Source organism: Macaca mulatta, chromosome 8, assembly GCF_049350105.2.
Source record: "Macaca mulatta isolate MMU2019108-1 chromosome 8, T2T-MMU8v2.0, whole genome shotgun sequence".
In the NCBI taxonomy this organism is placed as follows: Eukaryota; Metazoa; Chordata; class Mammalia; order Primates; family Cercopithecidae; genus Macaca; species Macaca mulatta.
In genome coordinates this window covers 109,994,723-110,007,450 of record NC_133413.1, presented here as the reverse complement: position 1 = coordinate 110,007,450, position 12,728 = coordinate 109,994,723, and the positions used below count along the sequence as shown (strand labels likewise).

General features: G+C 37.0%; 1 protein-coding gene across 22 annotated transcripts in view; it reads right to left on the bottom strand.

The window, feature by feature from the left end:
• Positions 1-12,728, bottom strand: part of VPS13B (vacuolar protein sorting 13 homolog B) — an 856,590-nt gene that overhangs the window by 222,808 nt on the left and 621,054 nt on the right. For all 22 annotated transcript variants that reach the window (XR_013397363.1, XM_077943895.1, XM_077943898.1 and 19 more), the window contains exon 34: positions 8,752-9,439. Coding sequence is in view for 21 of the 22 variants with exons in the window: in XM_077943895.1 (XP_077800021.1) it covers positions 8,752-9,439 (688 nt within the window). In the remaining variant the exon portion in view is untranslated. The remainder of the gene's footprint in view (positions 1-8,751; positions 9,440-12,728) is intronic.

Sequence of the window (12,728 nt, the reverse complement as noted above, 5' to 3'; positions counted from 1 at the left end):
CCTATTAATAGGGCTTTCAAAATTATAAGTAATTGTCATAATTTTAATTTTGCTTTAGCTTTGTAAAACAGATGTAGATATAGGTATAGATTCCACTTATTTATCCTGGGAAGTATCTCAAATAGTTTTTTAAATATGTATGTTTAAAGTCATCTCTTGTTCACAGAGGACTGGTTCCAAGACCTCCTGTGGATACCATACTCTGCAGATACTCCAGTCCCTGATATAAAATGACCTGGTATTTGCATTATAGCCTATTTATATCCTACTATACACTTTAAATTATCTCTAGAATACTTATAATACCTAATACAATATAAGTGCTATGTAAATAGTTGTTATGCTGTATTGTTTAGAGGATAGTAAGAAAAAAAGGCTGTACATGTCCCGTAAATATGCAATTTTGTTTGGAATACTTTTGATCTATGGTTGGCTGAATTCACAGATGTGGAACCCATGACTACTGAGGGCCAGTTTTATACAGTAATCCCCTGCTCTTATCCGTGGTTTCAGTTACCTGCAATTACATATGGTCTGAAAATATATTTTGAGAGAGAAAGAGAGACCACATTCACATAACTTTTATTACAGTATATTGTTGTAATTGTATTATTTTGTTGTCAATCTCTCACAGTGCCAAATGGATAAATTAAACATCATCATAGTTATGTAATTATAGGAAAAAATAGTATATATAAAGGTCAGTACTATCCACAATTTGAGGCCCCATTGGGGATCTTGGAACATGTTCCCTATGAATAAGGGACATTACTACATAGTATACACATATATTTATACATATATATTTTAAAATTATATATATCAGTCACATGTTCTGCGAAAGGCAGGTTGACAAGAAGGGCAATGAATCTCACAGCATTTTCCCCTTCTAACTTGATTTGATAGTACATGAAAGGAAAGCCCTAAGGAATGCAGAGAGAACACCATTGCTGCCCTCTGAGTGTGTGCTTATTGGTGGCACGGGAAGAATCAAGTTAATGCTGACAACTCCTTGGGAGCAGTAATTACTGATTAGGATATATGTAGCTGATCTGTGCTTAAGATGTAAAGATATAAAAGTATCACTTTTAGAGGAAATCCCCTATTAAGTTTCCCAGAAAACCAAGTCCTGGCTAATGGACTAGAAAACATTATTATTAGTTTTAAATGGCAGGATTTCTGGTGCCAGCCTAGACTGGAATAACCTCACTGCAGCCTAACTCTCATGCTGCTTACAAATAAAAACCTTGTAAAAGACACAAAAAGCAAATAAATACTTGAGAATTCTGAAAAGTAAATCGGAACAATGCAGATTAGGGAGGAAAGTCCAACTTGTGGCTATAACTTACGTGGTGATGAATTTCCCAGTTCGTGGTGTTGTGTGTCTTCTTTTATGTTTGACTTGAGAGTGAGCCCTATATTGTGGTGCACAGTGAAGGTAAGGACACATCCAAAGCTCCAACAGAAACATTGTCTGGAAATTAAGGCCCCTGTGGTTTCAACAGTGTAGGGGAAATCTTGTTGCTTTTTCTTTTCTTTTTTTTTTTTCTCTCTCTCTCCTGGCTTTGCACTGAGGGTGGACCCAATATCCAATGTGTGTGTGTGTGTATGTGTGTGTGTGTGTGTGTGTGTGTGTTGAGGGGAGTGTTACAGTGGTGGCAGTGACACAGGCATTTAAGACTTTAAGCAGCTGTTACAACTGTATTTCATGAGGTAAAGGTAAACACACCTGAAATGAATTGAAATATAAGTTCTTAACAGAGAAATACAAACTACAAAAAAGAACCAAATGGAAATTTTAGAAGTGAAAAATTTAATAGAAGTGATCCAATCTGAAGAGTGGGGAAAAAAAAAGAAAAAAAATGAGAGTCTTAGAGATTTGTAGGACAATATTAAAAAGCTTAACACTTGAATTCCAAAAGGAGAAGAGAAAGAGATTGGTGCAGAAAGACTATTTAAAGAAATAAGGGCCAAAAGTTCTCAAATTTGGTAGACAAAACCAAAACAATATACCCATAAATTTACAGTCAAGAAGATCAGAGAATTCCACACAGGATAGAATCAAAGAAACCAAGCCCAGACACACAATAATCAACCTACAGAAAACTAAAGATAAGCAGGTGTCTTGAAAACAGCTAGAGAAAAACAACACATTACAAGTACGGAAAAAATAATTGGAATGAACACGGATTCCTCATCAGAAACCACAGGGGATAGAAGAACATGAAATACTATCTCTAAAGTGCTAGAAGAAATGTCAACCCAGAATTTTACATCCAGCAAAAATATCCTTTAGGAATGAGAAAAAAAAAAAAAAGATACTCGCAGATGAAGGAAAACAGTATTTATTGCTAGCAGCTCTGCTCTAAAAGAAATTCAAAAGGAGGTTCCTAATGCTGAGGAAAAATGTACCAGAGGGAAACTTTGAGCTCTGGGGATAAGGGAATAGCAATGAACATGGTAAATGGCTGGGAATATAAAAGACCACTTTCCCCCTCTTCAGTTCTTTAAAATATGTAAGATTATTGAAACAAAGATCAAAATCTTATCTGGTAGGGTTTTGAATATATAGATGTAATATTTATGACAATTATAACATAAATGGAAGACAGTAAAGGAACCTATGTAGTTGTAAAGCTCTCCCATCTTCCTTTAAGTGATCAAATATTACCTCTAAATAGAGTGTGAATGATTAGACATGCATACTGGAAACCCCAGAGCAACGACTAAAATATATTGCAAAGAAATATAGCCAAAAGGCAAATTAATAAATTAAAATATTTAAAAATATTCTGAATTGCAGCTAGAGCTGAATATACAACTAATAAAAAAATCAGTAACTTTAAAGATGTATCCAAACAGTTTTTCTTAAACCATCGCATACAACTGCTACTAGCTTTTCTAAATGGCTTCTCTGAGAGTCAAATAAAGGTCATAGGCTTTATTTAACTAATTTAAGTGTTTCACAACCCTCCATGGCATGAAGATCTTTATTCTGCTAAACCTTCATAATTAATCATAGTAAGTATGGTTATCACATGAAGCTAGGTGCCTGAAGGTAGAAACTGAGTCTTATTACTGGTTTCTCAGAGTCTTGCACATATCTGACAAGCAGCAGGTGCTCACATTCAGTGAATGAATGAATATTTCCAAAATATGTCTGGTGTATAAATGAAAGCACAATAGGAATAAAAGGTTCTTCTGAAGTAATAAGTCAAGCTGATTGTGTAAGACAGAAGGGAAGATGTAATTTTAAAAGCCAGATTGATTAAAGTAGTCACCTTGGTATATCACCCTGTATTCCTACAACACTCAAAGGATTTTCAATATTCACTTTTGGGCTCTTCATCATAGTTGCCTGAATATGTCAAATTAAACCAAATGGGTTCATAATTTAATGTCAAAACTATTTCCATCTTTCTAGAATCACCTAGAGCCATGCTTTAACAATGAATAATGCCCAGGATCAAGTGACATTCTAAGACACTTATGAATTTCAGAATAAAAATCTCTTGAGATGACCAGGGTCATCTGTGTAGGTCCCTTGTGCATGGATTTTTTTGTGATATTCATACAAATTAATAAGATAAATAAATTATTAATTAAATAAAACCTTTGACATATACTCTTCTTATATTTATATAAAAACTATGATTTTACCTTTTTTGAAAAAATTATTAACCTTTTTTTTTTTTTTTTTTTTTTTTTTTTTTGGAGATGGAGTCTCGCTCTCTCACCCAGGCTGGAGTGCAATGGCATGATCTCGGCTCACTGCAACCTCTGCCTCGTAGGTTCAAGTGATTCTTCCACCTCAGCCTCCCAAGTAGCTGGTATTACAGGCATTCACCATCATGCCCAGCTAATTTTTATTTTTGTAGAAACAGGGTTTAACCATGTTTGCCAGGCTGGTCTCGAACTCCTGACCTCAGGTGATCTGCCTGCCACGGCCTCACAATGTGCTGGAATTACAGGTATGAGCCACCACGCCCAGCCATTAAATCTTTTTAAAGAGTAAAACAAAATCCTTTTTCTTTTTCCTCCGTATGATTTACATATAAAGGAACACGAGCACCTATAATAATGGTTTATGACGTGTATAGAAAACAATAAACAATGACAAGCCATATTGTGCTAGGATTTTTTTTTAAATAATCAAATGTTATTGTCCTCTCAAAACAAAACCCAGAAAACCAATATCTCTATAACAACCTCATAGGTATTTTTGAAATGTGACAATGGGGCAATTATTGAGATGCCCATTATATTAGGCTATTTTTGCATTACTATAAAAGAATACCTGAGACGGTGATTTACAAAGAAAAAAGATATATTTGGATTATGGTTCTGCAGGCTGTACAAGCATGGCATTAACATCTGCTTGGCTTCTGGTCAGGCCTCAGAAAGCTATGATCAGGGCAGAAGGCAAAGGGGAAAGCCAGTATATCACATGGGGAGAGAGGGAGCAAGGTAGCGGGAGGTGCCACATTCTTTAAACAACTATATATTTCATGAACTCAGAGCAAGAACTCATTTATCACTAAAAGGATGGTACTAAGCCATTCGTGAGGAATCTGCCCCCATAATCCAAATACCACCCAGCAGGCCTTATCTCCAACACTGAGAGTCATATTTCAAGATGAGATTTGGAGGGGATAAACATCCAAACCAAATCATACAATCATACATATATGCTAAAATGGCTATTGGCTGGTTGACACTTGAGTTACCTTATAGAAAAGAATACATTATTTTGTGTTTGAGACAGGATCTCACTCTGTCATCCAGGCTGCAGTACGTTGGTGCAATCACGACTTATTGCAGCCTCAACCTCCCAGGCTCAGGTGATCCTCCCATCTCAGCCTCCCCGATAGCTCAGACTACAGATGCACGCCACTGCAACTGGCTAAGTTTTTGTAAATTTTGTAGAGATGGGGTCTCACTATGTTGTCTAGGCTAGTCTTGGACTCCTGAGCTCAAGTGATCCACCCACTTTGGCCTCCCAAAGTGCTGAGATTACAAATGTGAGACAGTATGCCCAGCCAAAAAGAATTTTAATATCCAGAGGAAAAGTATGAACACTGTGGAAACACATGACATGTTACTTCTTTCACTTTTAACTTATGATGCCTTTAACTTTTCCTGGACATTTCTTAGAACATTAGCTTCATGGTAGAATCTCTTTAGTCCCTCCAATTTAAAGACATTGCAATGACTCCTTCACTTTATAATGCAGAAATGGAGCTAGCCACCCCCAACTTACTGCTCCCTCTCCTTCCCTCCCCATGAATGTTAGCATTATAGCCATTTCTATTTTTCTCTTTTTTCTTATCCATAAGGTTACTATCTCAGGGCTTCCAAAAAACACTGGTTATGGAACAGTGCTTTTTTCAGGAAAGAAAGTGCTACATAAAGGGTTTCTGGATAACCAAATTGGTAATGGGACTTAGACAATTCATTCAAGTGGACACATAAAACACATTTCCAGATCGGTTTTTGAAAAATAATTTCATTAACATTTAATAAAACTTATGTATTTAAAACTCGGCATAAAGTAATTAGTGCTCCACTAGAATATCAAAGGAAATCTGCATCTTCAAAACAAGTCAAAATAAATTTCTACCTGATATTGTAGAGCCTTACAGATATCAACTCCCTGAAGCCAAAGCCAAATTACAGAATTCCAAATTACAGAATGATGAAACTTCAGAACTGGAATGGATTTTGTTGATATCTATTATAATCATCACATTTTACAGATAAGAAAACAGAAAGTCAAAGAAGTAAACTGCCTAAGATCACTTTACTAATTGATGGCAGGGCCATGAATAAAAATCCCAGGTTTTCTGCCTCCTAGTTAAATATTCTTTCCACTATATGATATTGACAGCTAAAATAGTACCAGCACACATTTATGAGGGCCTAGGCCTGCTGGCTCAATGCTAAGTACTTTAGAATTATTCATGAATTATCTCTTTTCATTTTCATAAGTGCGTAATGATATAGGTATACATATAAGTGACAGAACTGGAACCCAGGTTTTCCATACCTGAGTACTGTGTAATCACAGCATGGACCCAGTTAACATACAAATTCACCAGTTAAAACTTAAGAGAGGAATCATTTGCATGGTAAGTGGGACAATACAGGCTGACTGCAAGAACCTCCAATTCACATCCTTCTTTTCAGGGGACCCATAGAGGTTGAGAGTCTAGACTCAGGAGTCCAACACTTCTTAGCTTTGAATTGTAGCTCTGTTTACTGCTAGGTCTGTGTCCTTGGGGAAGTTACTTAACTTCTCTAAGGCTTAGTTTCCTAATCTCTAAGAATAGAACATTTCCCATAGAGTTGTCATTAGGATGAAATAAGATAATGCATTAAAGCAGTTAGTACAATGCCTGGCACAGGGTGATCACTCAATAAATGCTAGCTGAATTTTATTTTTAGCCATTGTATTTTAATTACTTGCCTCCTTTTGGGTCTTCTGAAAAAAATTTCCCTAGATCACTAAGTTCACTTTTAAGAAATATTATCATGCATATTGATAACTTTTGATTATTACTAACCAAGAGTCATACTATTGAGATAATATAAATGTCCAAGTAGATGCATTCTGTGTAGGGAAAGGCATCCATGAGAATATTATGCAGAAAATGCTCCTTAGAAGGTATGTGAGTCTTCTTCCTCCTACATTTACCCCCAACCCCTATATTAAATCTGGCCCATGACCACCACTCTAGCTTCATGTACCAAGATTGGGTTCCATGTCAGTTTATATACAAGGTTTTTTCCCCCCTTTAAGCAAGAAGTGCTCTATTATTTTAACCTAGGAATTGATTATAATCCAAAAGTCTATCTTTGGTATGAGCTCTTATAACTTTGCTGAATACAGACTTAGATGAAAATGTATAAACACATGATTTGGGAGTATATCAATAAAACAGATTTAAGCCAGTCTGCTCTTACAATTTCGGAAAGTGGAAACAAGTCCATCATTGGCAGTTCTTTTCTATTACTGTGGACCCTGGCTTGCCTCAGTTTAACAGTTTCAAAGGTTGAGGTTACATACAGAGTATCCTTAGGTTGGGCTGGAAGTAAGCAAAATGAGGCTTCTGTGATCTCTGCATATCTACAAATTTAGGAAGAGGTCATAGCTGTTCCTCTCAGCCCCTTTCCCCCTCCTACTTTCCTCTGCCTCCCCCAATGTTTTTAGCACAGGTCACCCACCTATAGAGCGACTGTAGCTGAGTGAACTTAATGAAGGGCTGAGAGTTAAGAATTCATCTCCTAATCCTGCACTTAAATTTTGGCTAATGCCAAGCAGACTTGCAAGCAGGTATCAGGTATACAGGCATGAGTTCTTGAATCACATAACATGTCCCACTATACCAGCATCTCCCATATTTTCAGTGCCGCTGAAGTATCTTTTATATCAAAGGCATCCAGTAAATGAGAACATGTTTGAGAAAGAGAGGCAGTTGTTGCTGGTAAGGGTTTAACAAATGGCTCTTGGAGTAGGAGAGCTGATATGATTGAATTTGCAAGCATCTGTGGCATAAATACTTTCACCATGGCCAATTTAAGCTACTAGTGGTTTAACAACTGTCTTGCAAAGTTCTTGAGTCTAACAATCAGCTCTTTTGACCCATTATGAGCTGCACAGGAGAGAGGGACAGCAAGCAGCCCAGGGGTTACTCCTCAGCAACTGGCTAGTTACCCCTTTCTTAAAGCAGGGGACTTGCACTAAACCCTGGCCTAGAGCTCCTTTGATGCTATTTCCTCAGGCTGAATCCTGATTCCCACACCTGCCATCTACCTTCCGGGATCCTGCCATGCAAAACAGTCCTTCTTAATGGCAAGAACGAACAAACCTGTATTCCAGATTAGATTCATTGTCCAAATGCCTTACTGCTGGCTTCCACCTATTGGATGGGACCAGCTGAAAGCAATAAAACGCCTGAACTATACCTGAGCTTGCTAGAGGGCCTCTTTGAATACTGAATCTTAGGTGACCCAGTTACTCTCTCCAGTTTTTTTTTTGGCCAAATCTCCAAATCTACATTAACTGAGGGAAAAGGTATATTGTCACCTTGCTTGACTCCACTGGCCCTTGTTACTTAATAGCTTGTATGTCTTACATCTGAACCGTGCTCACTTTCCTAGTCTCAACAGGCAAAAAGCTTCGGAAATTTCATATAATTATTATAATTAGAATAAGGAAGGGATGGGTTGGGCAGCAAGAGCGAATTAGCCAACATCAATATACTTTCTGTAGATGTACAAAAATCTTTAAATAATCTTTATTAATAAACCTTCTCAATTACATTTAATATGACGCTATTGCATCAAAAGAATACCAAAAACAAACTTCATCTTCTAAGGCTTTTCTTTTTTAATCTGAATAGAAGCATTAACATGGAAAGTATACCTATGGGCCATTAATATGAAACCGAGCTATGCTTTCCAAACACTGGAAATCGTTAAGCATCTCTATAGTCAAGAGAATCCCTGTTTCATTCAGTTCCCAGAAAAAAAAAAAAGATATTCAGAGGCATAGTAAGAATACTAAGGCTAAACCTCAATACATTTCAAATATTTAAACAGGATTCAGCTGTGGAACATGAACTTTACATATTCTGTAGAGAAAAGACGTTTTGTCTGTCAGCTGTTTCTGTTTAATCAATCTGGAAACTATGGGAGTACAACTTATTAGATAGTAATTATTAGCACGTCAGTAAGTTTGAAGGTTCTTACCTGTACATTTGTAATCAGAGGCCACCCCTTTAAGCACAGCATCAAAAATGGATACTTCCACTCGCTGCTTTCTGTGGTGACAACTCAGAAGCAAGGAAGGCTGGGACACAATAAAGTACAGAAAAGGTTCTAGCTGTAAGTCACCAGTTCCTCTTCGACCAGGCTGCCGAACAATAGTTATACCAAGTGCTTGTCTAGCAGATGACCTTGTGGATGCATGAATACTTTCAAGAGAGAGGACCCCTATTTTTTTCCCTGAAGGAAAAGAAATGCTGCTCCTTAAGAGATCTTCTGCTGTCACTGTGGAAATACATGCCTGGTTGGGCTTAGCAACATCTGAATCAACTTCTGGGAGATTTAATGAACTCTTGTCTGTTTTTTCATTATCCTTCTGTTCTTGTGATTTCGATTTGGATAAGGCCATACAGGAATAGGTCATTAGTGAGATTCTACTTGCAGTAATAAATATGTCAAAGGGAATAAAATTTAGATTTTTTACAATTGATGACTGGCGTGAGGGACGGGCAATGCGATGCTGGCTGGCACCACTGTGCTGCTCTATTTGCACTATTCTGATTTTAACACTGTCACTGCCAATTCCACTATCCTGAGCACCACTGTACCGAGATGAGGTTTCAGCCATGCCTCCATCAAATGTATCCACTTTTTTCTGTTCTTGTTTAGAGATCTGTAAGAAAAAAGTAATAAAACATTTCAAACTAGTTACATGCCAATTGTCATATAAAAAATGTTATATAAACATGTTGTCAAAAAGAAAATTTTAAAAATGAGTCTAGTATAACTTAAAACAGTAATCAGAAAAACAGAATAGGTGCCCATTTCCTACACCAGACCCCCAAAATCACCTTAAAATGCCAAGGAAATACTTGAGAAAAAGCATCTAATGTTCATTTCCATCATTAAAATACATTTTTGAATGTCAGATCTTCTTTCTTTGGATTACTACAGAATAGCATATATCTTTTAAAATGTCTCTTTAAAGAATTATTTTAATACATATTTTTATAGTGATTTCCCAAGCAATACAATAAACTGTCTCCAAAATCATGACTACTGGTGGTTGAAATTATATTTTATATAGAAGTAGTTTCTACTATATTCCTTACCTTTCTTATAAAACTGATTTATAGGTTTTTAGACAGTAAGAAAGGGAAAAATCAGTAGTCCTAAATTATGAAGGACAAAGAAAAGTACACTAAAATAAATGCATGCCATTTCAAAAGATGTTTATTTTCTCCTACTACAATAGGACTTAAAACAAGGACAAATATAAGTGATAAAGTAAAATCAAGTCAGTAATTAAGTAATTAAAACCCTTGAGGGTAGATTTTTCCTTTGTGCAATAAAGGCTACTAGTTCTCAAAATTTTCCACCAATGAGTCCCTAAGTAGAGAACAAAGAGCAACTTGGTGGCAGCAGCAGTTATAATCACTTGGCTCCAAGACCATCAGTTCCTCTTTCTTAGACTGCCTGACCATCAGTCTGCAACTTGCTATTCTGCACCTAGATATTTTACTTGCTTTTTCAACAGAATTATTAAGGTAACCATAAAAAAAATCCATAAGAATAAAAAAACTACCTCACCCCATCTTATCTCCAAACATAACCAATAGTAATATTTCATGGCTCTTCCTTTCAGTCTTTTTTACCTACCTATGCACAGGTTCCCTTCACCTGTATCCCTTTGTGGTTATAATGATACCATAGGGACAACCTGATAACTCAAATTTTGACATGCTAATGTACTCTTCATAAATACAATTTTTAAAAGCTACATAATACTTCATTTAGTGTTAGGAACAATTTGTTCTACCATTCACATATACCTGTATATTCAAGCTTTCAATTAGTGCTGACAAACCCCTAGTGATATTTTCTCAGGACAGACAGGCTCCTAGAAGTGAAATTATTAGGTCAGATACAGTTATTCACACTTGTAATTCTAGCACTTTCAGAGGCTGATGTGGGAAGACTGCTTGAGTCCAGGGGTTCAAGACCAGCCTGGGCAACATGATAAAACCCTATCACTACAAAAATATATGAAGAATTAGCTAGGCCTGATGGTGTGCCCCTATGGTCCCAGCTACTTAGGAAGCTGATGGCTTGAGCCTGGGAGGTGGAGGTTGCAGTGAACTGTGATCATGCCATGGCACTCCAGCTTGGGTGACAGAGTGAGACCCTATTTCAAAGACAAAAACAAACAAAAAAAATTTTTTTTTAAAGTGGAGGCTGGGTGCAGTGGCTCACATCTGTAATCCCAGCATGTTGGGAGGCCGAGGCAGGCGGATCACGAGGTCAGGAGATCGAGACCATCCTGGCTAACATGGTGAAACTCCGTCTCTACTAAAAATACAAAAAATTAGCCGGGCGTGGTGGCGGGCGCCTGTAATCCCAGCTACTTGGGAGGCTAAGGCAGAAGAATGGTGTGAACCCAGGAGGCGGAGCATGCGGTGAGCCGAGATCCCACCACAGCACTCCAGCCTAAGTGACAGAGCGAGACTCCATCTCAAAAAAAAAAAAAAAAAAAAAAAGGAATTATTAGGCAAATGGTTTGAAAAAGTTAAAAGTTACTATTGTCCAACACCTATCCAAAAAGGCTGCACTCAGTTACATTACTATCAGCAATAAAAAAATGTCTCCCAAAGTACTGGGTAACTGTGTATTGCTTATTATTATTATTATTACTATTTTTAAAGACAGAATCTTGTTCTGTTGCCCAGGCTGGAATGCAGTGGCGTGATCATAGCTCACTGAAACCTACAACCCCTCAGTGGTGGCTCAAGCAATCCTCCCATTTCTGAGGAGCTAGGATTACAGGCATGCACCACCATTCCTGGCTTATTTTTACATTTTTTGTAGAAATGAGGTCTCATAGTGTAGCCCAACTTGGTCCAAATTCCTGGCCTCAAGCAATCCTCCTGTCTCAGCCTCCCAAAGCTGCTTATTATTTTAAAAACTCCTTAATTTGATTGGTAAAAAAATATATATTTATATATAAGAAATAATATATATGCAATAACTTATATATATAAGAACTAATAAATAATTCAAGAAAGTGAGGTAATCCTCATTAAAAAAGGACTTGTTTCTGTCCTTTGAAGACACCATATTCTTTCAAACCATGCAGTTTATACTGTGCTCTTTCCCTTCCTGGAGCACCCCTCTGAGCTTGCTGTAGCTGGTGAACATTTAGTTATCCATCACGATAAATGACATTTGTCCGAGAACTGTTCTTTCACTCTTTTCCTTCTTGGTGATCTTAGTAGTTCACTTATACTTCTATTATATGGTATATTTTACTAAAATGTTTCGTGGTAACAGTATCAGACAGCATTAAGGCAATATATAGGCTTTGAAGTCACACAGATGTGGGATCAAGTCCAACACTCTCTAACTGTATGACTCTGAACAAATTACAAATCTCTCTAAGGCTATATAATATCATTTGTAAAATGAGGATAATAACTCCTACCTCAGAGTTACTACGATGACTGAATTAATAGCACAGTGCCTGCCTTACAGTAAATACCCAATAATGAGCAGCTGTTACGTTGTCTCTTTTACCAGGTGAAGAACTGTTAGAGGGAATGTAGTAAACAATTCCGCTTCTATATATCACTAAGGAGCAGGACAGTGCCTAGCACAATGAAGAGAATCCATGAATGTTGGATATGTTTATCTTTGATACAACATTAAATGAAAAAATTGCCCAGCAGACTAGAGTTACATGATTGTTACGATATAAATAAACGTAGATGGAGAATTCTCAATACTGTACTCCTCAAGGTCTTTCCCAGACATATTTATTCATAGTGTCTTTCCTGATCTGCATTCTCTACCTCGTGGGCTGATCATACTTCAAAGAATCCTCTCTATCTCTTCTGTCTTTGTCCTCACATTGGGACATTAATATCTAACTCATAGGGTTGCTGCAGCATAAAATTAATTAACATATT